This window comes from Taeniopygia guttata, chromosome 4 (assembly GCF_048771995.1).
Source record: "Taeniopygia guttata chromosome 4, bTaeGut7.mat, whole genome shotgun sequence".
Lineage (NCBI taxonomy): Eukaryota > Metazoa > Chordata > Aves > Passeriformes > Estrildidae > Taeniopygia > Taeniopygia guttata.
The window spans coordinates 59,936,260-59,962,231 of record NC_133028.1 but is presented as its reverse complement, the minus strand read 5'-3'; the positions used below and the strand labels follow the sequence as shown (position 1 = coordinate 59,962,231).

At 44.7% G+C, this 25,972-nt stretch overlaps 2 protein-coding genes across 13 annotated transcripts in view; one reads left to right on the top strand and one right to left on the bottom strand.

Annotated features, from left to right (window-relative positions):
• Window positions 1-4,039, top strand: part of WDFY3 (WD repeat and FYVE domain containing 3) — a 156,537-nt gene extending 152,498 nt beyond the window's left edge. For all 11 annotated transcript variants that reach the window (XM_030270343.4, XM_041715972.2, XM_041715971.2 and 8 more), the window contains one exon: window positions 415-4,039. In XM_030270343.4, coding sequence (XP_030126203.4) covers window positions 415-535 — 121 coding nt within the window. In that variant the 3' untranslated portion in view covers window positions 536-4,039. The remainder of the gene's footprint in view (window positions 1-414) is intronic.
• Window positions 4,040-11,071: 7,032 nt separating this feature from the next.
• On the bottom strand, window positions 11,072-25,751 carry PPM1K (protein phosphatase, Mg2+/Mn2+ dependent 1K). Of its 2 annotated transcripts, XR_004367638.3 has the most exons (8): window positions 25,599-25,751; window positions 22,185-22,693; window positions 21,539-21,639; window positions 14,166-14,331; window positions 13,490-13,634; window positions 12,534-12,668; window positions 11,801-12,069; window positions 11,072-11,501 (listed from the first exon to the last, which is right to left on the bottom strand). XR_004367638.3 is itself a non-coding variant. In XM_032747894.3 (7 exons), exons 2-7 carry the CDS (start codon window positions 22,622-22,624, stop codon window positions 11,938-11,940), a joined length of 1,119 nt encoding a protein of 372 aa, XP_032603785.3. In that variant the 5' UTR covers window positions 22,625-22,693; window positions 25,599-25,751; the 3' UTR covers window positions 11,072-11,937. The 2 variants fall into 2 exon arrangements, 1 of the variants encoding a protein (XP_032603785.3); XM_032747894.3 differs by having other exon boundaries at window positions 11,072-12,069.
• Window positions 25,752-25,972: the final 221 nt, after the last annotated feature.

Sequence of the window (25,972 nt, the reverse complement as noted above, 5' to 3'; positions counted from 1 at the left end):
GCCTAAACTGTGTGCAGGACTGTGAGGATGCTGACTTAGGGGCAACTAGCACGTAGGCTCAGACAAAATGTATCACGTAGAGGATGTGTGCGAGCTCTCCTTATCCGCAAACCGAAGTGCAAGTCTCGTCTCTGATCCACTGGGTCAGAGATGATATTTCTAGTTTTATCTGAGTCTAAACTGATGACAACAGCTGTTATTTAGCTATCTGTCACACAGTCTCATTGCATTGACTCTGTGGTGATCATTTGAGTTAAATTCTGCTTCTGCCACACTGCATTGCATCTCCATGTCAAGGTGAGTTAGGACAGTTTTCTGGTGATTGCAGTCATGGTGATAATTTCCACAGCTCAATAGAAAATGGGTAGAAACGGAGAGGACCTGTGTTCAGTGATGGTTGTTTATTCTCCACAGGTGCAGCCGGTTTCAGTCAGAAATCAAACGACTGAAGATTTCCTCACCGGTCAGGGTGTGCCAGAACTGCTTCTACAACCTGCAGCACGAGCGAGGCTCAGAGGAGGGGCCCAGAAATTGATGGGGGCCTGGCAAACCTCATCCAGCCCCACTGTCACTCCAGGAACCAGTGAGAGCATTGGAAAGAATCGGAATATTGTCTGTTTACACTTACGTTTATACTTCATTCTAAGCACTAAGAGTAAAAAGGGATCATTGCATTGGTTTGTGTTGACAGAAGGCAGACGAGGCGAACAGCATAAGGAGGGGAAGAGCAAGGCCCAGAAAGACACGGTTAATAACCAGAAATCCAACAGAACTGGCAGCCCATGAACCCATGCTGGGGTAGCTGTCACAAAAATCCTTACTTATCCTAAACACCCCTTCTTGTCTTGTTTTTGTAGTTAGTCATCTTAACTGGGGGGAGGGAGGGCAAGGCTTTTTAGAAGATAGTTGTAAATCTGCCTTCTTTGCAAGCAAATGTGTATATTGTAAATAGGTATAATGGCCTTTTTATCTAAATATGAACTTAACTGCCTGTTACATGGGACTTTAGATTAACCACTGTACTTTGTCTGGCATCTTTATCTCATTTATCAATTTAAATATGAATGTTAAAAAAAAAAAAAAAACAAACCACAAAAACTGAAAACTCAAAGGCATTATGTGTATTTCTGTTAAGAATCCAGTCTGTGCATGTTTGTTCTTTCAGTTCCCCACAGTATCTTAATTTAAGTGAGGCTATTAATAGAATTACACTGATTTTTTCAGAAGAAAACATTTTTGAGAATAGGACTTGGAGTATTTTATTCTAGCTGTAAGATAACCAGAAACTAAATTGTACACTTGTGTTGCATTTTATACCAAACTACTTACCACCTCAGTGTTGTTCATATTTAATAAGGCCTCTTTTATACATATGTCAGAGCTGCAGTTTTGTTAATTACTTACTGTTCATTAGCAGCTGATTCATGCAGTGCAAGAACCAGCTTTTACCTTCTTTAGTCAATAGCAATTGGCTTTTGCATATAGGTACAGAATTAATTCCTTGTGCATAAAACTGAACTGCTGTAGTGTCCCATAGCTTCTCTGCAAAAAACCTTTTTGTAACAACAGGCATTGCTCTGAAGCGGGGTGATCTTGGTCATGTCAGAAATGCTCCTCGGAGCTCTCTTTGTCTTTCAGCACACACCATCGGCTTGAGGACAGCAGTAGCTTTCCATTAAGGTTTTTAAGTTTCAATATGAATTTAATTGCAGTGTTTTTTTACTACTCTGTCATTTATTTTGCACTACATGTGGGATGAAGTAGAGACACTGATGTCCACTGGGATTGGAGCATGTACATTGGACTTAATTTCTGCATGAGGTCTTGCCCCAGTGGGTTTTTGTTTGGGCGAGGGGGTAGAGGGAGGGACAGCAGGCAGGCTGGTGGTTAGTTCGGTTTTGTTTTTTAACATATGTATATATATTTTGTAAATGAGTGACAAACTGATCTACAGCTAGGTATATTCACAATGGATTCTTTTAAATAGAGGTAAGGATATGACCCAGACCAACAGAAGACAGGTGACTCTGGCAGTACTTGAGTGAATGTTGTCACTCAAAGGGATGGGATTATCCTTCACTTGGAATGACTTGGGCAGGCTCTGGCCCTGGGACAGCAAATCCTTAAAACCAGCATTGTTGTTGGAATTGCACCATCAAAAATTCCAGGCCCTCTCTGTTGGGGTGAGCTCCTTCCAGAGGGTCCCTGGCACTGTTGGAGCACCCCTGTCTTCTCTTGATTTGAGCTTTTAGCAGCAAATAATTTGTTAATTCTGACCACTTACTATTTACCCTGGTATCACATGTTTATGCACTGAAGGTTAAATATGTATTTTGATACTTGTTTGTTTATTATGTATGTGCTGGTCTATAAAATGAGATATTCCTGTTTTGGTATGTATACTAGGTCCCCAAATGAACAGAAAGGCTTCTCTAGAGCCCTTGCACACTGTTAAGTAAATGCAGGTTTGTTGAGCTTAGCTGACCCAAATTTTGGATCCAAAGAGTGATGGTCAACTAGCCACACTGACTACTGGCTACTTGGCAGATTTGACCCTAAAAACAGGAAGAGGTCCTCAGTAAGTATGTGCAGAGCACTGGAATTTCTGTGTTCAGCTGTTCTCTCTAACGTTGCCTTCACCCTTCCCAAAATGATGCAAAACCAGCATAGTTCAGAAGACAGGCTAGTGGCCTTAATGTTTTCTGTTTGAAGAAAAGGCTGTTTTAACAACTCTTAAATGCCTTGGGGTCCACAGTTTTTCTCCCCTTGCCTCCAGATTTACAAATCATCCCCAAATTGAAGGAAGCCTTCTTTCCTGTGGACTGCAGCTTGTACAGCCACATGGTTAAACCCTAGTAAAGGAAGGCTATGACAACAACACTGATGTGGTCCAGCACTGAAGCCAGGACAGAGTCCTGCTGTGGGCTCCTGAGGACGGGGCTGTCAGCTACAGACATGGTGTACGGGTGTTGTTCTGCACCTGAAGTGTTGGCAGCGCACTAAAGAAATCCTTATTCCTTACAAATTCTGCAGTGGGCAGGCTAGGCACAGTTTACATTTTGCAATCAAACCACCACAGCCCTCTGACTTAATTCTGTTCCCAAAAAAACACATTTTTGTTTGTTGGAGGTGGAGGGGGACAAACACACCTGCTCATATTCCCTCTGGTGGCTGGTGCTGTGGGCAACCGTGGTGTTCCTGTGGGAATGGGGTTTTTTTCCATTTCATTCAAGCTTCTAATGCAAATACTTGCTTTGTTTGCCATGTAAAAATCTGTTGAGCAAAAATATACTCATGTACACTAACATTAGTAGACTGTATTCTCTGCAAGTACCTCACATGTCTTCTCCTGCCTTGTTCTTTGTAGTAAACTTATCCATGTACTCCTGACATTCGTATGTAGTGTGCAACTGTAATGTCATGCTTTTGAGAGGGGTTGGCTGCCTCCAGCCAACATTCATCAGTTCAATAGCAAAACACTTTAGATAAGTTATTTTGCACTTTCTTATGTATAAAATTGGTAGAAACTCATATTTGCGTTATATCATTTAAAGACTCCTTTTGTTTCAGTAAATGAACTGTGTATAAAATACTTATGCAGTTAAAACTGTTTTTAGAAAGTATTTTTAATTTCAGCAAGTTTGGTTACTTGTTGCATGACTATTAACACAGCTGACTTTTTGTGTCAGTGCAATGTATATTTTTTTTGTCCTGTTATTAACTTGTAAGCCCTAGTTAAATGGCCATTTATTTGTACAGCATCAGGAGTAAATTGAAGATAACTGGCTAAGACTGGAGTGTGGAATTTTGTACTATACTGCAGAATCCAGTATCTGTTTTTTGGTGGTTACGTTAAAAGGCCTGACGATTTACTATCTAGTGTGCAATCTGTGATATCTGAATGTTCATTGTATATTTGTCTCCAATGCAAAAAGGTAGAGTAACACAATTACAACAATACATGATTAAATGCAATAGTTCAGGTACTGAAGTATTTTTTTTCCATTTCAAATAAATACCTGCTATTTACGACCAAAAAGCTGTTTTGCATTTGTTGGAAAGACACATCATTTGCAGTTGAATAAACGTTTTTAACTCGGGAATGGTAACTAATGAGTAACATTTCCTGTGTCATCGTGAGGAGTAAGTTTCTATTACTTGTCACAGTTTTGCTTTCTGAATGCGAGTATGCCCATCCATGATGGTGCAGCATGAAATCATGTGCCTTAGTTTTTTCTTTTTTTGCTTTAAATTGTAGACTGTGAAATCAGCAGAATGTGGAATCCTGATACCATAAGAGTTTTCCCCACCTAGGCTGATAGAGGAAACTTAACCCATGATGCTCTGCAGTACTCCTGCCAATCTACATCAGATTGCCTCCCCCACTGGCCAGTTGACACTGCCCACCCCAATTATTCATCCCTCATCCCCCCTACAGGTTGCTGCCCTTTGCCCACCCCACACTTAAGGTGCAGCTCACATGGTCCTGTATTTTGTCTCTGGTCCCTTTGGTGGTGGGTGCAATAAACCCCTTGCTGGAATGTAGCAGCCAGAGGCCCTGCAAGGCCTCCCTGGCAGTCACTCCTCTAAGACAAGGTTCAAGTATTTCAGATTCAGCCATTTTGCATTTTAAATCTTTCCACACACTGAAAAAAAAAGATGCTGTCTCTTCAGCAGTGTTGAGGGAGTTAACTGTTGTCAGCGGCTGCAGACACTTGACAGTTGCAGCCTGAGTGTTCTGCTGCTGCCAGGGAGCAGGTCATGGATGAGTGTCACCAAAGCACTCTGCGCCAGGTAACCATGCCAACTCTGAGCTGTGGGTCTGGCATTGCCTCCCACTCTTTTTGGGGAGAGATTTCCTACTAACAGCAGCTCCAGGGTGCTCTGTGCAGCTGGGTCAATTACTATATGCAGTATTTCAAGCTCATTTTCCAGGCATGCTGGAGAGTGGAGGTGCCAGGAACAAGCACTAGGAAGTGGTGGAGCCCACAATCCTGATGGACCTTTTGACTGGGAAAGTGCAGTCCCAGCCCTGTAAAATCCCAACAGGCATCAGCTGGGCAGTTTTGGAGTGAAATTTGTTGAGTGACAGGGCAGCTCCTTTCAAGTGCCCCAGCCTTTAGCTCTGGCTGCACCACAGTCCCTGCCAGGTGGAAGCACTGCCCGGGACCAGGCATTCCATTTACCAGGTAAAACCAAATTTGTGCCCAATTTGCTGTGACCGAATTGTCTTTCTTGACAGGTGCAGTAACTCAGTTCAGAAAGGCAAGGCTGAGGTGTTTTCCAGGCTTGGTGTTCTGTATAAATTAAGGAATTCCTGGCAGCGGGACACATCTCTCTCCATGTCAGGATACAGATTTGATTCGCTAGTGAGGTTACTGTGCCACACGGTGTAGGGAGGAGGGTGGGGTAAGCAAGCCCAGGAGCAGAGCTGATGTGCTGGGAGCCAAATCCTGCCCTGTCTTCCTGGAGAAGAGTTGTGTGGCACTTTGTGAGGCCTGCCCCCTCAAAAAAGGGCAATTTGTAAAGAACGGCACCAAAACTTGGTCACAGATAAACCTAAATGCAATCCTGCCTGCACCAGAGGCACCAGAGCCCCTGGTGCAGGAGCTGGACAGGAGCAGAGACAATCTGGGTGGAAGTGTTTCCACTGCCAACACTGAGGTGGGGGGGAGGTGTAGCAAGGCTCTGCCCAGCAGCAGTGATGAAAATCCTGTGTGGGTGAGGAGCAGGGGGTGCTCACATGAGCTCTGGGAAGAGTTTCCAGCCCTTCCCAGGGACAGCTTCTGAGAGCTTTAAGCTCTCCTTAATTTTGGCTGCTCTGCCCAGACTACCTTGAAGCTGGGGAGGGAACCACCCTGGTGCTGCTGGTGCTTGGCTGCCCTCTTTTCATAAAAGCAGCAGCTCACAGGGGTGCTCATTACAGGATAAATGCTCCAACTGCAGAGAAACCTGGGAGCCATTTCCCAAGTCCTGTGAAAGGGCAGAGCTCGCCAGCAGGTTTTTCAACACACCATCCAAGCTCTCCAAATTTACCCCTGTGAGCAGTGATTACAGGACCACCATGGGATATGTCCATATATCCAAGAGCTGATCAGCTCTAAACTGAACTGAGATGTGGACTGGCAACAAAGGAGAGCAAAAAAGGACTCTATTCCTAAAAAGAAATGGTGGAGCTCAGCTGTAGGAAACTAAGACCTCGTTGAAATCAAGGCTGCTGCCTTCAAGAGAGAGAAAAATAGGTTTGAGTCCAGCTGTGAAAACTTGTATTAACTAAAAATACCAGTGATCTCAGGGTTACTTTTGCAGCTGAGTTAAAAATCCTCGGCTCTTACTTTTTCCTTATAGTTTCTTCAACTGCAAGACAGCAGCTTTGAATTCATGCAGCAGCAAAACTGTATTTTCCTGCAGAGGCTCAATTTGCTTCTTTGCCCTATGCCACAGGCTGGCCTTGCTCATCATGACAGCCATCCAGGTGGACAGAAATAGCATGTTAGAATGTGATGTCTGGCTGGTGCAGCACAGCCCAGAGACAGGAGGTACTTTGCACTGGTTATCTCTGGGAGAACATCTTTGTAGCCAAAGCCTTGGTTATCAGAAGCTTTTTATGGCAAGGACTGAGGCCCGGGACTAACAGGACAGCTGGGACAGTTTGAGAAGCTGCGTCTGTTCTGATAGTTGGCAATGGGGTGGAAGAAGAAAAATCCATTTGTAGTGACACAGCTCCTAGAAGCCAATTCTTTATTGAAAGATCTTGTAAGCATTCCAGTACAGACTTAGCTGCTCTACTGTAGCTTTGAGCTGATGAAGATGAAAAAACATTTAAAGAAAAAAAAAAAAAAAAGCAAGATGGGCTCCTCTATAAAATTTCATAGTAGATGAAATTCGAACACTGATTACACCAAAGATAAACATCAAACCACAGAAATTACATACAGCCCCAAGGCAGAGCATGTAGTAAATGTACACAATTGCACTTAAGTCTGTAAGAAATTTATGACAGGCACCACTGCCCACGCACTCCATATCCCGGGTCAAGAGGGTACCTGATGGGTATGTCTGCATTCAGAACAGCAGTTTGGAACCAAGGAATACCCAGAGTGTTGTAGTGTACATTTGGCTTCTTGGGTGAGTGAGCAATGACCTGGAAGTGCCCAACTGAAGGTTTTTAAGAGAAATTATTATTAAACCAGTTTCAGTGGTAGCTGTTGTTTTCTGCTTCTCTTTTAACTAAAAATCACAATGTTTTTGACCACAGCACATCCACCAGCTGAGACAGAAAATGTGGTTCATGGAACCCTGATCTCAGGGAACTCAGCAGAAATCCTGTGGTGAGTCTAAGCTCCTCTCAATTTCCAAATATGTAAAAAGCAGTGATATTGCTGATTTCTCTTCACACCCCCATTTTCAGCTGCTCCAGGATTATTCTCCAGCCCTGAGCATTTCAGCCCAAAGGGACTGACTGTAATGAAGGCCTATATTAAATTAATTACTGGATCTCTGCCCCATTTAAGTATCTTTTGCTATGTTCATCATTCAGAGAGACCAGCTCTCCTAAATCCAGGCTGCCAATGACTTTTTTGGGAGTTCCCTCTATGAAGCATGAAACCCCCATCTTTGCAAGTGGCAGAGAGACTTAAGCTGGAAATCCATCTACAGTCTCAACACCTCTCCTAGTAAATCCTCCAGCAACATGAGACCAGCCCCATGCCTTCCACATCCTCACAGTAAAAGTGAATACTTAGCTGGACAGCATTTTTGCCTTTCTGCACCCACAGCCCACCCTCCTGCAGTGCCTGTACAGAGATTCCACTGCTCCAGGGGGTATGTTCAGGCAGGAAAATATTCTTACCAAATCCAATGGATTTCAGAATCCATCCCCTAAACGGTAGAAAAAAGCAAACACTTTTTACAGTTTGCTCAGCAGGTCACCCGTTATGTTTGGTTCAGTCTGTCATAAACAAAAAATACTCTTTTTGTTGTAACCTCAGATGCTCGGGAAAGACAGTGAGCTAGAGAGCAAATATTCTATTTTGTTTCATTCAAAGTGTGAGATCTTTCACTGTCCTGGAATAACAAACCTCTCTGGCAGGCAGCTGTTGTTTTAGGACAATTTGCTCTTTGTCCTCAAGCTGAAGGAGCTCTGCTGTGCAGGAGGATCTTGCCAGTCCCTGGAGGGGTACAGTGGAGCTGGTTGCTTGCAGAGCTGCCATGAGCTGCAGGAGGCCTAGTGACCAGACAGAAAACCTAAAGTGTTTATTGGGGCTGGCTGGGATGGAGCTCATCTCCCCACAGCATCCTCACAGTGCTGGGCTGTGTACTGGCACCCAAAAAGGGGCTGGTAACACTCTTTATTAATTATCTTTATCTTGACCAGCTTTGGGGGTTTTGTTCATTTTATTTTCTCCACCCAGCCCCCACTCTGCTGTGGAGGGCATTGATAAGAGCAGCTTGGTGGGCAGCTGATGGTGGTCCAGCCAAGGTTCATTTTCCATGGTCCTTTTAGGCACCCAACATGGGACACAGACAATGGCAGCTTTGTGTCCAGTGTGTTATTACTCCTGTGGGAGTCAGGGAGTTTGCTGGCTGCACTGCTTATCCTTTATAAGGCTGAAGCTGGGAATGTGCTAGTACAAACAATGGCTCTGGGCTGTGTCCTGGCTTGGATGGCCTTGCTGAGCTGCGGGAGCTGTCTTGTCTCCACAAGAGGATGAGGGAATACATCTCCCCCTCCCTGCTCTGGATTGGTGTGGATGATTGTGCAGGTTCCAGAGGTCCTTGTTCATGTTTACATGAGCTGCTAATGCTACTAACTAACACTGTTGGCACATAATGGGGTTGGCAGAATCTGGTGTCATCGTGGTATAAAAGAAGATTTCTGGGTGAGGCAATATTGAAATGTGCTCTGAGGCAGCTGTTCCCTGGCTGGCAGGGTGTGTGGAAGGATTTGGGCAGGTTCCTAGCACAGGTATCACCACCCAGAGCCTGGGACTTTACACCTGAATGGGCAACAGCCCTGGCAAACCAGTGTGTCACTGATGGAGGGGTGCCTTGCCCACCCCAGTGAAAACCAGCAGCTTTTGCCCCATACTGGGGCGTGGCCTGTGCCTCACTTCAGTGGTATGAGAGGGCTGGGCTTGAAGCAGGACTCAAACAGCAGCAACTACAGGAATTGCCCCAGGAGTGAAAATAAACTGGATAAAGAAAACAATAGGTCCAACAGAAAGGATTGGAGGTGAGATGGTGCCCAGGAGTCCTTCCCAATCCAAGTGTTTCTCTGATAGTAGAGAAGCAGCAATAGCAACCACCAATACACCTGAATCTAATCATAATCTGTTTCACAGAGTTTTGTCTTATCCCTTCCTTGGTAAAATTTCAAAGAAGTTATGGATGGATCCTTCCCCTGAGAAGACAACTATGCTGTTAGGAGAAATAAAAACCCCCAACAGCAACTATCCTGACCTCAGGTGAACACTGAACCCCAACTCTGGGGAAAATCTGAGGAGAGAGAGGGAATTAGGATTGTAAACCAGTGGTGTGCTCACTACACAGGCCTGGGCACCAGCATTCAGTACAGCAGAGATTTACAGACACCACTGCAGTTACAACCCAAATCAGTACATTGTGCATACCACACAACACACCAAGTGATGGGACAGACAAAGCCAGGGTGCTGCGTCTCCCCCTTGAATCCACGGGAATAACTCCCCAGTGGAGCCCGGCCAGCTGGGCAGTGGGTGAGGCGGGCAGAGGGAAGGAACTTCTCCTTGAATCCCGGGGGGCTTGGAGAAGCTCCCACGTGAGTCCAAAGACAAGCTGGTCCCACAAGCAAAGGAAAGAGGCGCTCTCCCTCAGGATTAGTTCCAAAGTTTAATGAGGGCCTGGAGAGATCCCAGGCCACACCTGACCTCGAAGGGCATCCAGAGCAAGAGAGAGAGTGCCCAGCCCAGCACAGCCAGATATAGGGGGCAGGGAAACCTGAACAGCCAAAGGGGGAAGGACATGGGAATGGCTCTCTGGGGCCAAGGCCTCAGAGTGACCACTGAGGAGGGGGTGGGGGAGGAGCCCCGAGCCAGGGTCCAGTTACCTGGTGACCCTGGGAGAAGGGTCTGGACAAAGGGGAAGGGTCACCAGGTGGTGGACACATCACCTGGGAGGAGACAGGGGGATGGGTTGGGGTTTGATGGACATACAGCTACTGATGGGAAAGCTGGGATGAACCAAACAGATACAAAGAGGGGATATGGAGGGACAAGCCATGAGGGGATATACAGTGCAAACACAACTCTACACCAGGGCACTTTGCACACCCAGTACTTAATGCTGTCAACATAGTGCTCTGCTGGGTGCTGCTGGGTCTTCCACCACAGACAAGAAAAAATTAATGGACTGACTGCCTAAGGGATAAACCTGGACTAAAGGAAAGGGATAAAAGTAATGAAGATATGTATTTCACACTGGAAAATCAGAATCAGTCCAGCCAAGCACCTCAGAATTCTTTTTTTTTTTTTTTTACAATGTGATTTAGTATCAGGTAACTTCTCTTTCATTTTGTTTTGTTTTTACACTTGTGCTACTGGAAGCATCAATTGAAGGCTGAGAAAAGACCAATTCTTCTCTGCCCGTATTCCAACGCCACAGGAGCTGACAGCTGACATGGAATGGAGGAAGGGTGTGAATGAGGCACACTGGAACAGATCTTCACCTGTGCCAACATATCACCTGCAGTCCATGTCACAGCAGTGATATGAGCTGGATCAGAGCTCTGGTCCCCCCATGACTCGCTGGACACAGATTCTGCTCCAAGAGGGGAAGTGAAAACCCTTTCTCTAAGTATAAAACTCCTTTCTGGTATCTGAATATCTGACATCTACTAGAAACAATACCCAAAACTTACAAAAATGACCTTACACTGTTATAATGCTCTCTCCTTTCTCTAGCTTGTTTGGGGCATTTTAATACCTCCTTGTGTACCACGGAGAGACATGAGAGATCACAACTAACTCAGACACCTTCAGCAGAGGGTAGGAAAATCCTCGTGTATGTATGAAGAAATAAACTGTCTTATGCATCAGATCTTGAAGAGTAAACTCTTTGAAATGAGCTTACTTTCTTTATTAAAAAAAAAAAAAAGAAATTCAAGTTGATGAGAGTCTCTGGATATCAAAACTGTGCGTCTTTTTCCTTCCTCTGTGCTTCTGTCAGGCACTGACAGCAAAGAGAAGATAGTGCAAGGGGCTGCTGCATTGTCCACAGAGACTGCACAGGCTTTGGACCCAATGGAGAAAGGTTCCCATCTGTCCAACAGCACATGGCTCCAGCCTGGTCTGTCTCCTTGGAGTTATAGGATCACAGATGATGGCAGTGAGAGCACAAAGTAGCACTGTCTCAGGAACTTGTACAGCTACACCAAATGCCACTGGCATCAGAACCTAAGCATTCTGAAACTTCTGCTTTGTTTTTCACCCACTTCTCCTGGAGCACAGGGGAGTTTCAGGTGGCTGCAGCAAAAGAAGACAACAAACTCTCTGTCTAGGTAAGAACATTGTGCGTTTGTTCCCCCATGTTTTATCGGACAAGGAAGCTGCCAGGGAGCTGAGGGTCCTGAGGAATACAAGTAGGCATGAAATGACTGTGCACCCCCTCCAGCCTCAGGTGAAAGCCCAGAACCATGTCTTTGTGAACAAAGTGATGTGTGGAGCTGCTGGGGCAACAAACCCAGGGCGCTGCCCCGATGCTGCTGCGAATAACATGGGCAGCAAGACATGGTCAGCCATAAGCAACAATGGGCACTACACACCAAGGGAGCAGTGGCATCTTCTAACACTGGGAACAGAAGAGATGGACAAGACACTGAGCCTTGGAACAGATGGAGGTGTTCTCCTGTAGCATGCTGTGTCCAGGTGATGGCAGGAAAGGATCACTGTGGCATCGTCTTCATGCCCACCTCCCGCTGGAAGCGAAACTGCGGCTGAAGGAGAAGGTCACCTCCCCATTCTTGTACTTGCCCCAAGCTCCAAATGGCACTATGACAACTGTGCTGTTGTCTTCAGAACCAAAATGCACTGCCTGAGAGAAGAAACAAAGTGTCAGCGTCAGTGTCTCTCTTGGAAAGGGAAACAAGTGTCTGACTTTACCTGGGACAGCACACTCCCTTGCCCCTTCTTAGCCCTGATACTCCATTCTGATATGCCCCAGATCTTCCCATATGATATGCCACCATCCAGACCATGGCCAGAAACTGGCCATTTCTGTCTATGACAATGACATTTTCAGCACAGGCAGAAGCTGCAGTTACAATCCCATGCAGTTTAGTGGACAGTGAGCTAAACAAGGTAATTGATGTGATGCCTGGCAAGGATGTGGCAAGACCCAGGGTAAGGAAAAGGCTGGCCAGCAGGACTGGTAAATGTCTCAGCCAGCACTGTTCAATTCAGTTGAATGTGTGGTATTGTGTAAAAAAACCCTAGGTTTTCTTAAGCCAAACCAGCCCAACCAGGAGCCCTTGGTGCCCAGAGCAGCACTGGCATTACCTGCTCAGTGAGCACGTGGGCAGCCTCAGCAGGGTCATGGCACTGGCTGATGAAGTTGCAGATCTCCTGGCTGTTCACGATGAAGTTGATGCCATCGGTTGTCAGCACCAGGAAGCTGTCGTCTGCGTGGTGCAGCTGCAACAAAGGCACATGGGATACACGACCCTGGGTGAGTGCTGCAAAGCAAGGGAACTGCCCCATGTTTTTACACTCTTGCAAAGCACTTTTCTATTTTATGTGGTGCTGTGTGCTCTCCTGCAAAAATTTTCCTGAAGCTGGGGATTTCAAGGAAGCCATGATGGCACTACAGTAATTTCCCTTAATCCCTAGTGGGCGGCGCTTTATTGGGACCAAAACAATAGAAGTTCTTGGGGCCCTGGGAGGTGCATTGGGGAAAACTAAAAAAACAGAATATGAATTGACAGGAGAGCTTCCTGCCCAAGTGAAGGCTGAATACTTTCTGGGTGTTTAATTTGTTTTCTAGACAACTACAGAGCTATGGTAAGATACATGCAGCTGTCCTTTCCTCTTCCTCCTCTTCCTCTCAACTGTGCAAATCTCTACACATCCTACTTTTTTGATGGGACCCATCCATATCCTACTCAGTTCTCAGTGATGGTTTTATACCAGCATTAACCTCAAAATTATTCATCTGACCACAGGACCCAAACAGACTATCACCTGTAATACATATCATGTGTTACCTTTCTTCCCTCATCATATATTTTGCTGTGAGGAGTGAGATTTAGCAGTTGACCTGGTTGAATTTAGTACCAGATTGTTTTTCTGTCCTGTTGGTGTTAATCTGAAACAACTTAATGAGAATTGTTCTCTGGTTATTTCAGTAAAAAACAATGTGTGGCTTCGCCTGGGCTCATGTCGTGTGGGTACTACACTGCATCAAATACCTGTGCTGTCCAAGTGCTGCTGTCCCTGTAAACCAGACCTTCTTTTACCTGAACCCTTTTTGTTTCTGGCTGGGCTATCACACCACTGTTTTTAAGATCCAAATCTCCTATGCTCCGTGTCATTGCAAGTCTACCATTCACATGAGGTTGTCCCAAACTGTTCCAGGAAACGAAGCCACCACACTTCTTAATCCTGTCCAGAGGCACAAAAGAAAAAGCAAATGAGTTACTGCTTCACACCATTACTCCTGTCTCTATCCTCTGTCAGTAGCTAGAATGAGGAATGATGTATGGAGAGCCTAAGCTGAGAGGCTGAGTGTTGGCTTTAGCTGTTTGAAGGGCTCTGTGGAAGGGATGTGTCTTGGTGGGCTGAGTCCTGACCTGGGAATCACAGTGCATTTACTCTATGCATTTTCCAACTAGGTTCTAAGATGGTTCTGACTTGGCACTTTTGGACAAGTGTGAACCATGTGGTCATAGCTCTGTTCTGAGTCTCAGTGATGTTGGTATTACTGCTGAGATCTTATGCTCATGGAGGTCTTTCCACATCCCTGGTCCTCTGAACAGAACCTAGTGCATTAACTGAAGCTTACTGTCAGGTCACAGTGGTCTCAGGGCTCTATATTCAACTCTGCTTTCTTCCTGGCCCAAGCCAGCAGCAGAGCACAAGTCCATCCTGACTGAGGCCATGCTCTGGGAAGCCACATCATCAGGCAGCAGGTACCTTTCCTTCTCCTCCTTTCTCTCTGGAGTATGGTCAATGGTGAGTTTCATAGGCTTTCCTTTCCGGCAAAGCAGAGCGCGACTGTCTCCCACACTTGCCACAACCAGCTCAATTCCATCCCGGAGCAGAGCCACTGTTGCAGTGGTCCCAGAGCTCAGCAGAGTTGCTACAAATGTCATCAAAGAGAGAAGTTTTAGCACTTCCTCAAAGAGCACTGCCCTTTATAACAGCAAAAGTTTCAACTGGTAAAATAAAGACAACTTGTGCTCTACCTAATCAGCAAGTAACTGCTTTTAAGTTTAAACTAAATTTACACATACGAAAAAAAAAAAAAAAAAAGCAAACATGCATGCATGTAGGACTGGAGGAAGAGAGAGAAGGTGGAAAGGATTAAGTGTTTATGCGCAACAACATGGCTCCATGCAAGCAGGTCAAGTGGGATAAAAGCAGTACAAGGTACAGTAGCTTCCTTTCAGTTTGTAGCTTTGTAGCAGAGTTTTTCAGCCCCATGAGCTCACCTCAGGTTACAGGGTTAGTGTTCTTATCCCTGGGCACAGTGATTGTACAAGTAGGTCACCATAAAGGTGATGTCTCTTTCTTTCTGTTAGATGGTGAAGTGGGCAATTATATAGTAATATATAAATTATAGTTACAGTAATTTTAATTCCATATAGATCACCAGTGGGAAAGAAGTAGATCAGTCTGTGGCATCCTCCTATTGCTGTCAGAGCTATTACTCTTCCCCTCTGCTTCCCTCAGTGGAGGATTCAGCCAACAGGCTGCCTGGCTTTTTCCAGGAAAGGTGCTCCCTCCACATCCTGTCAACTTGCTGGAGGTCCCAGTGCAAAGGTGAAGCTGGATTCTGAAATTCAGTCTTGCCTTGTACCTGCAAACTGATGCAGGTGGCAGTGGCTCTCTGGGAAGCCTGCCCTGGGCACTGCTGGGATCACCTGACAGGGATTCACTGTGAGTGCCCAGAGGGCAAAACAGAGCCCTGGTGCTGCCCTCCTGCTCTACAGAGCAAGGGAGTGAGCTGAGCTGGCTGACTGCACTCATGGACCTGCCTGGATTCACTCATGCAAGCAGATTTAAGGGCTTCTCATTTCAACTGCTGCAATGGTCTGGAGAAAAAGAAAAAATAAACTCTTGAGAAAGAGAAATGCAAGTGCCTATTTCAGGAAAAAGATCTGTTGTATCATCTGCAGTGAAGAAATGCCAGAAAAACTGCCCAGCTTTCCCTGTTTTATTTGCTTTTTGAAAGGGCAAGTCCCACTTTATAGTTATTATTTTCTCTTTCTGCAAATTCTGCAGAGGAAACCCAGTAAGAGTAGCCTGGAAAGCTACTGCCGACTTGACCTATCACACCAAAATGTCTGGACAGGACCAGCTACTGCCTGGAACACATTTGCATCTACAGCTAATGCAAATCCCCTTGAAAGGCCCTCTGTAGGTTACCTTCATTCTGGGCTTTTCCAATTGTTCTGGTTTTTCAAAGCAGATTTGAGATGAGTTTTGGGCTTGCTTAAGAATGTGACTCCTCAGTTATATTCTTGTTTTCATGTACTAACAGTTAACATGTCACTGTCTTTCCAGAGATCAGCTACAACTACATGTGCTCCTACCTCTGGCCCTGCAGCCCTGACCCCAGGGACATGGAACAGATTTGCGACAGACTTTGTGTTTGATCCCAAGGAAGGCCAGGCAGCCCCAAATCTGACCAGATGCCAACAGATAGCAACAGAAATGCAAAAGCCGTGAGATCTTTACAGCCTCCTTCCCCAGCCCTGTGAGGTATCGGCACCTTGTAAGTCAAACAGGGCTGGGAGTAAACTGAAGTCACCAAGCCCTGGAAGATGCATTGAGCCTTGTTGTGCAGTGAAAGCAGCGAGTCCATGAATCAAAACAGCCCAAACACAAACCCTCACAAACAGGTGTTAATTAAGCTGATGTTATAATTTAAAACAGGTATTATTACTGCAGCGAATACTGGGTTTAGCTGAACCAGCGGGTCAGGGGTGACCGTCACTGGCTGTGGTCACACCTTGGGCTGTGCCAGGGCCATGCAGGCTGGGACACTGGAAACTGGATGTGGCACTGGTGGGCACTGACATCCTGTTTCTCATCTGAAGCAAGGACTAGCCCAGTGCAGGGTCACTTTGAGGCAGATTTTGAAAATAAGATATTAAAACGTACCAGTGCAATTAGAAATTTTAGTAGAACCAGTAAAATACCTGTTTTAGCCAACAGTTAGAACAAGTGAAATAGAACAACCTATGTTAAACTACTTTTTTATTTTATAGAAGATACCTTTTATTTAGACATTAAAATTAATGCAGAACTGCTGCTACTTTCCCATTTCATTCTGTGGTTTTAGAACTATGCTGAGAAATATATAAAAAGTTAAATCGTAGTCTTCAAGTCACAGAAGACTGGAAATATTTGGAATTAAGGTGAATCTGCATCATTTCAGTGCAAACTCCCAAAGAAAAGAGCTACTATCACAAAATCAAGAGCTGGTACTAAAGAACAATATATTGTCCAGAATTGTGGTAAAGAACATAGTGACTTGAACTTTATATGTTTATTAGTTAAATAGCACTCCTAGGAAAAAATACACGCTACTCACAATCTCTTCCTTGGATCCAGTTCATGCTCTGGGTAGAGATGCAAGAACATGCATGAAGCCAGATGTAGCCTTATGTGATTTCTAGCACAGCTCAAAACCACAGGAATGATGATGGGATAACATTTCTAATGCTTTTCTACAACTGCTACTAGTTTAGCACAAAATACGTTGCATCAGCATACGTATTGGTTTTAACAATTAAAGTGTTTGTTTTCCTAACAATATCACTATAAAACTAAGATTTTTCAATAGGTTCTTAACACTCACTGGACAACTTCTACTGCAAGTCATCTCAACTAATGTGACAAAAAGGATGTGGAAACCTTCCAGTAGTCCAGGCTAGGAACCGCTGGACTCCTTCGCCTGGGACAAAATTTAGCAGATCTCTCTTTCCACTGAAGCCCAGCTTAAAGTGTCCAGGGCCTCCAGTTCTAGAGCTGCTGACCAGGTACAGTGTCTGCCACAAATAACACGTACACAGAGGCAAATAGGAAATTCACCCAGGAACTTTATTCAAACAAAATAAACCTGCAACACTGGAGATGCAAGAATAAGGGCTGCAGAACAGGAGATAGAACTGTGCAGGTCATCTTTGGCCTTGGTAAATCAGCCTTGGTATTTCTGGGGAACTGCCACTCACTAAAACTCGCCTTCTCACTAGAACTGTGTGAAAAAAACAGTTTAAATTCAGCCCAAATAAAGTCTAAATTTTGTTTCTCCTATGGAGATAAGTAACCAACCAACAGATCAAATGAAGAATTTTATAAATGGCAGAGGTCCAGCTGTCTCATATATGGCAAGAGTGGCCACTGAAGAACATCTTCTCCCTCAAGGTAATTACACCAATATGGGGAGTTCAAACCATTGCCAAATGAAATGGGGCCATCTTAAAGGCACTAATTAGAAGCTTATGAATTGTTCTGACTAATGGAAAAATAGGCAAAACAAATATCCCTTTAATATTGTAATTAGTGTCTTCTAAATTGATTAGGTAATAATCAGAGCCCTTGGATAAAAAGGCTGCCTTTACAATGCTCATAAATTTATGAAATACTCAAGTACAATCTCTGCAGCTCTCCCTTTCCCTCAGTGTTGCAGGTTAACATATTTAAAGAAATTAAAATAGTTTTTTGAATGGTAACTTTAAAAAACCCAACAAAACAAACTTTAAAAATAGAATTACTTTAAAGTAACTTCTGCTGTTTGTCAGCATATTAAGAGTCAAGAGTAAGAATCCTTTCAAACATGGGTAGACAAGTTAATACCTGGCTATGTTTTAGTAAGATGGCTATTCCTGATGTGAGTGGCCAATGTGATTAGAGTTGGATGCACTGAATGTGGAGGTTGATGGACAAACTCCCTCTTTGCTTTCTCTGGCTCACAGTGAACAGAAGCAGTAACATTACCTGGCAGGACTCCAGTAGGCCAAGAAAGGGTGTGTCTCACATTTCTTCAGGGAAATGCTTAAATTTCCTCAAGCACAGTATTTAATTTCTTATCTCTGTCCTTGCTGAGCAGAGCTTTTCAGCCTTTACATTTTAGTTTTTATGGCTGGTAAAAATAGCAGAAAATCCTGCCCATCTCTGGGGGCCATGGATAATGTCATTTGTTGGATGTGAGCTTCCTTTATGTTCTATACCTAACTTTAGCAGTGATTTGAAAGTGACTGGCCTATATTTAAATGCATGGAAGTGAATGGAAATGCATTTTTGAAGAGGTATCAAACACCAAGCATCAGAGATCAGACATAGCTCGAAACTGTTAATGATTACACAGGATTTACGCAGGGCGCAGATTATCCCAGACCTGCCTACAGCAAGTTTCTTATGCTTTTGTGTGAAACAGGTGTAGATCACTATCACAGGGGTTAATGGACCAGGCCCCAGCAGGCCAATACAGCTAGCAATAGCACCGGTGAACTGCATGCCAGACACAGCAGCAGTACCTGGTACACACACATAAACGATTTTTATTATTGAAAGCTCACAGGAACTACCATGCTATGTATTTTCCATCTCTAATTTCAAATACTGTTTCATTGTTAAGTGACCTACAGAGGGCCATGCCCTTGAAGGCATGGCTGGGGTCTCCCAACAAGGCACGTCTATTGTCCTGTTAAATTTGTGCCTTATGTAAGGTTTTACCCCTTAAATAGTACTATAAACAATGCCTCAAACATGCAATTTTGGCTACAGGGATTTGTCCCAGGGTTTAGTTACCTTCAAACAAAGGTACAAATTTTAAAGCTTGCTGTGTGTTAGTAAAGACCTGGACATCCTGAATGTGCACTGGTTTTTTTGCAGGCACAGTGAAGGGAGTGAGCCCTGAAAGGGCCATCTACTGGAAGAAGTCAAAGCTATTATTTTGCACTTCATCAGCTGTGGCTAGGTTTCAAAAGGAGGTCAGACTTGGAGAGCATCCAGTGTAATCCAGATACACCAGGTCACACAATCAACCACCAACTTCAAGATACTTTAGCAACTGTCTTGACTGTCACATCCAGAATAGCCACATTTAATCAGGAATTTTGCTGACAAACTGAATCAGCTTGGAAACAGGCTTCTAACTAAGACATATGCCAAGCACTGAAATTTTATGTAACTTTCAAAACATCAGTAACAACAAAAATGTCTACACAAAGCAGTCAACAAAGTATTGAGTTATTTTTAACAATAGATATATGAGCAGTTTAATCTGTTCAGAAATCCAAACTTGATTTTGCACCCTGTTACTCCATTCTTTGCCTTTGAGCTTGATTTTCAGCCAAGAACAACGCACTCTCTTAGATCCCCCAGGCTCCTGCAAGAGCTTACAGATGCTCAGCCTACCTGAGAAACACTGAGTGCCTGCCAGAGCGTGACCCTTGTTGATGTTTGGCAACTCTTTTACCCTGTTTTGTTTTTTTAATGAAGGGGGCTTGTGCAGTATCCTGGTAACCATTGCATAAATTTTCTGGCATTAAGCAGCACCAGTTAGTTAAATGGTATGAAAAAAATCCTATAAGCAGTTCTAAGATGTTCTGCTTGCTGCACAGAAAATATTTGTCAAATATTGTTGTTATCCAATTCTATAAGTCTCACCTACAAAGCATTATGATTTGAAATAGTTTTCAGAAAAACAGAATAATACATCCAGTACAATTCTCAATCCTTCTGCTCAAGGAGCTGCTCTGACACAGAGATCACTACAATGAGCCAAACCAAGAGCTGTCTTACTCAAAAGGGCTAGGGAAGGGGACTGTTAGATGTGAAAATGAAATTATCAGATCCAGGAAAGCACACAAACTTGTACTCAAATGCTGTCTTGGATTTGCAAAGAGGCTCTGGGATAAAAAAACACATTTGCTCTGCTGATGTCTCTCAAGAGCTTAGCTAAAACTCAGTTCATATGTCAAAAGTAACTCTGGTCTTTTTACAACATGAAATGCAATGAGAAAATTACCTTTATGGATTAATTCCTACTTTTTTAAGGGCTGCATCTCAGGATTTAAGACTTTTTCCCAATCCTTGATGCAGGCTAAGGTAAGAGGCAGTGCTGCAGCAGTCAGGCTACCTGACTTGAATTTGAGCCTACCTAGATTCATCTAGCAGTTAAAGTGCAGAAAGCCACTCCATTACTTGATTGTATTCAGCCACTGCTTCAGAAAAGCACCTTGAGAATACAGTATCACTTCAGCCCCTACAGGGTTACTTGCTCTTTCTTGGAGGGAAGACTTTCACAGTTTCTGTTCTTCTGGTTAAACCTCAGTTATTTTGCCCATGCCTGCACCAGCACGGGGACAGGTTTTTTGTTTGGTTGTTTGTGGGGGTTTTTGTTTGGCTTTTTCCTGTTGTGGGTAGGTGGGTTTTTGTTTTGGTTTGGTTTTTTGGGTTTTTTTTTTTTTTTTTTTTGTAGTTTTCTTTTTAAAACTGGCCTAACTGACTCTCAGAATTGTATCTCATGGCTGAGAAAGCTCCTGTGACAGAACTGGGACAGGCACTTCTATCTCCCTTCCCAAGTTACTCTCTATAAGCTCTGCTTGCTGCAACTAGAACTTCAGATGTACTTAATCTCTAGACACATATACAAGAACTTAATTAACAGCCAGGATTAAATGAGAGTCTAAAAGGGCTGGTACCAGCTTTACCACAGCCAAACTTGTTTTCCTCTTCACTGCTTTTTTTCCCTTTCCCACTCAGCTACTCCTGTGATTCTGTTTGTGCAGAAGCAATATTGATTGCGCTAATTTTGGCTTACGTTCCTCCTCAAGTGCAGCAGCCAAGTTAGGAAGGGGAATTTTGACACTGTTGCTTTTAATCCACAGGAGTAACAGCTTTAAAACAAACAAACATATAAAAGCACCCACCCTCCACCCCTAAAATAAAACTAAAAAAAAAGATAATAAAAAAAAAATCAGAAACATCCCTCTCCACATTTCTTACCAGTAAAATTATGGTCCTTGCAAATCTAAACTACCTTGACAAACATAATCCTTTTTAGAATCACATTAAGAGAAATTCATTGATGATTATGCTAATATTCAGATTCATAACTTCTCCAGTAAATTTGACTGAGACTTACAGTAGTTATTTCATTTTTAGGAGGTAAAGCATAATTGTTTTATTTGCAGTAAGTGACCAGAGCAAAATCCTGTTTAAGTAAAATTGTTTTCAAGCACTTTCCTGGACATTTTACTGCAGAACTACTGAGCAAATAAAACAAACTTTATTCCCCACACCTATATGAGTAGAATATTTTTTTTACCTACCATCAGCAGAGAGATTAGCATGCCTTTCATATGCTTTGTCTATTTCTAGAAAAGCTTTGCTCAAAGCATTTTCCAAGTTCTCCTCCTCGGCAAGAAATTCCCTGGAAACAAGAAAGTAAACAAAGAAATTAAACCTCTTTCCAAGAAATATACATCCTGATCAATCTGTTTTGCAGTCTTACCTCTTACCTGCACCCACTGAATGATGCTGGGCTTGAGTGAAAAGGTAATGTGATTTTACTAACTGTGTGCACTGAAAGCGTAATCCTGTAATTTTGCAAATATCTAAGCTCCTTATCCAGCATCCAGGGATATGAGAGATACAGAAGAGTGCAAATAAACCATAGGTCAGCAATTACAGAGACCCTAACCTAGTCAGTCCACACTTTCCCCGTGTTCCAAGACCTTTCCTGGACAGGGGGCACAACTGTGCTTTCATCTCCTCTGGTTTTGGACATGCCCAATGGGGCAGGCACTTACGCAGTAAGTAATTCACAGCATGTCTGTTCCACCCAGTGCTCCCGCTGTCCCATAAGGACAGTCAGCTACATAACCTGGAAGGATTAGCTACAATGTACAACCCTTTGATTCCCTAAGGAAGGAATCTGTAATTTATTTGACAGACATTGCCTTGATGAGCACTTACTTAATATATTTTTCCATGTACTTATCACAGAAGTCAGCGGCTGCTGCCCCACCATGCCCATCGTACACTGCGAAGTACAGGACATCCTCTGTCAGCTGAGCGTAATCGAACCGGTCCTCGTTTTCCTTTCGCTTCCCGATGTGGCTGGCGCAGCCGACGTTGCTCAGGCTCACCTTTGGGATCGGCTTCCCGTACTTTATGCTGGGTGGGAGGAGGATGGGTTCATCGATGCGATTGTCCCAGATGCCGAAGGTGTCCCATGTGGTCGGCCGCCCGCTCCCGTCGGGGTCGAAGCGGGAGGCGCGGCGCTCGCAGGTGGAGATGGAGCAGGCGGCTGCGGGGCGCTTCTCGTCCTGCAGGAAGCGCGACCTGAGCGCGGCTCTCCTTCTTACTTGGAACCCTCCATTCCGTACCAAATTAATCAGAGTAGCTGTGGACATAACTTGTCTTCGCAGAGATTCGTAGGGGAAAAGAGACCAGGAGCAAAAGATGCGCAGCTGCTGGAGTGGCTTAGAGAACGAGGGAAAATCGATCAGGAAACAAGAAGCACAGGAAAGGGAATTTTCAGTTGCATCATTCAGGAAACAATGTCACCCTGAGAGAGCCCGCTAATCATGCGGAGCACAGCACTCCCTGGAAGCGACTGCTGCAGCGGGATCTGCGTGACTCACCGGGAAACTATCCCACACCCAGCAGCAGCCCACATCCAACCCCAGCTCTCCACACAGAGCCAGGGAGGCACTTCTGCTGGCCCCTTGCAGAATGACATCCCGAGTTTTCAAAGGTTGAAGGAGTTGAGATGGAGCAAATGGCAGTGATGATAATACTAAAATATGAATATGTGAAAATATGAGAGAAGGCTGAGAAATAGAGCTTATCACGCATGCTCTGCAAACACCAGCTGAGATATCTGCACTGTGACTCCCGGGGGAAAGGGAGGAAAAGTATATTTGCTTAGATTTTCATTTTTTTATCTGCACGTGATATTTGTTTCTGTCACATTTATGGAGATTTTGAACAATACTTTGTAACACAGAGCTGTTAACTGTGATTTTTTTCTTTTTTAATTCTAATAATGACTACTAAGAGTGTATCCATGTACATCCACAACTGTACACACAAATTTCCCCCTCAAAAAACCCATGCAGCTATTCGCTGTTTCATCTGGCTTGAAGTTCTTTGCCACCTAAGCCTGAAATGGGCTAACACAGGCAGACAAGATCTACTGGCTTCTCAGATCTCTTTTCCAGTCCAGATAAATTCAAACACACCACTTGGCTCAGCACAGACAAAAATTTGCTAATGATGACTCACCTAGCATGGTGAAAAGCATAGAAAGGTTGGATTATTTGATCTTTTGTAGAGTAACACCCAACTTCACCCAAGTCCAAGGATGCAATTTGTAATAATTACATGTCACAATGGAATACTTGAACTGGACCACACAGATCATTGTAACTAACCACACTAAAGATATAAACCCAGTGAGGAATTTCTAACTTAATTACTCACAGTTTGCTAAGGGCAAAATGATGACTGACAAGTATTATATGACATAACAAAAGATCTAAATATACCCAGGCTTATGGTGAATGAAAAATAATTATAATAATAGTTTTTTAAAAAGCCAGCAGAGTGATCTGACATAATTGGGCAGCAAAGAGCAACACTTGTACTCCAGAGATACTTTAATTCTGGGCTGGAGTGCCTTGCTGTTGTCCTCTGCCCAGGCCAATCACAACTGCATCTCTAGATCTGAATTATTTGTTAAAACTATGTTTTTAAGTAGCTAGATAAAAATCTGTGTACTCACAAAAACATGCAATCAAAGGTGAATTAGTAAGGGGTTGCTTTAGTAGAAAATGGCAGTGACAGAGCTTTTGGAAGGCCTTCAATAATCATGTTGTTCCCAGCTCAAAGTATGTTGCTTCAGATGCTGTGGGTTTACCTTTCATGCAATTCTTAGGGTTGCATGAAAAAAAGGAAAGGTTTCTTTACTTAGCCCTTAGAGGTTAACTGTTGACTTGATAAAAGGCTGAATGTTCTGGAAATCACTGTTGCACCAGCTGAATATGGAACTACTTGAGATCTTTAGATTTTCCATTTTACTTAGGGTGATTGCAATATCACACCCTCATTTAAGCATACTTATAGGTATTTTAAACCTGCTTTACTTCCTAGAACTGCTTTTTCTTTCATGCTATCCTTGACTCATAACAGCAGCAGGTTATCTTCCTTCTGTGAAACACAGTAGGACCAAACTAAAAGCCTGTCAATTAGCAAAACTCACACTCGCTTTCACTTCTGTCAGCTTGAGAAGAGAACATGAAATGCTCACTATATTTAGATTACCCAGTATCCACAGCATGAATCAGAAGATCAATCCAAACTCATAAGCTAATTAATGCATTTGTTCCCTATCAAATTCAGCTCTCACCAGGCAAGTAAAAATAGTGATGATAGTTTTGCTTCCAAGTGTCTCTGCAAATCAGAAGTAGAAACCTGCTCTTTAGTTTGTTATATAAACAGCTCTGGACACACAACAGTCTGTACTTTCCCAGCTGGTACGTCTGCAAAGACTGGGCAGACCCATCTGGGCAAAACAAGACTGAGGTAATGAAAAGGCGGGTACTGGTGTTAGCGACAAAGTACAAGATGGACAGTTCTAGATAGAAATGTGCTTTGAGGTTCTCCATCTGATCCTGTTCATCTGTGCATGTTCACTTGGAGGAAAACAGTTCCTACAGATAGGCAGGGAAAGACAGCACTTGAAGCGGGATGAGGTGATTAAAACTGTAGTTTTACGGGCTCGCTGCTGCTCGGAAGATGGAAATTTTCCAGGCTGCCAGAAGGAAAGGGGAAGAAAAGGACACCCGGAAGAAAGCGAAGGCATGCCTGCTGCCCCAGGGGATCCGACGTATGTAAAAAGGAATGCACAAGTCCAAGTGCACTTGCCTCGCGTGCCTTCCCAACCTCACGGATGTGGGCAGGACCGCACGGCTCTGGCTGTTAAGCTCGCCATAAAGCAGGTGTGCTGCTGTTTTGTTGTTTCGTTGGTTTTGGGTTTTTTTTTTTTGGTGTTTTGTTTTTTTTTTTAATCCGTAAAAATCTGGTCTCGCCTCCCTGCCTGGACAGCAAACTGCACACAGACAGCAGCGATTTAAAGACGTCTCTGCTGCAGTTTGCTTATCACGAATTACCTCATGCCGCGTTTATTCCGTGCGATATCAAAACTGCGGCGCCCGGCGGCAGCCCCTGCGGAACGCCAATCCTGCCCAGCCCCGCTCCCTGACATTCCCTGCCCTGCCGCGGCTGAAGGAGAAAGGAGAGCGATACGAGCGGAAGGGGCAAAAGAAGGAGACGCTTGCGGGCGCAACCCCTCACCCTCCCCCGGCCCATGCAGGCGGCCCTTACCTCCTCCCACGCCCGGGCCCGGCGGCGGCAGCGCCTCAGCTGTGCGGGAGCGGCGCCTCCCGGCCGAGGCTGCAGCACGGCGCCACTGCCGCCCCGCTCCGCCCGCCCGGCCCGTCCGGCCAATCAACGCCGCCCGCCCGGCCAATCGGCCCCGCCCGCCCGGCCCGCCCGGCCAATCGGCCCCTCCCGCCCGGCCCGCCCGGCCAATCGGCCCCGCCCGCCCGGCCCGCCCGGCCAATCGGCCCCGGCGGCGGCGGCCGCGCCGGCCGAGCCTCCCCCGCCGCCCCCGGCCCGCCCCTCACACGAGCCTGGGGCCGGGCCAGGGTCGGGCACGTGGCAGCGGCTGTGGCCGCGGTGACCCTGCGCAGCCCCTG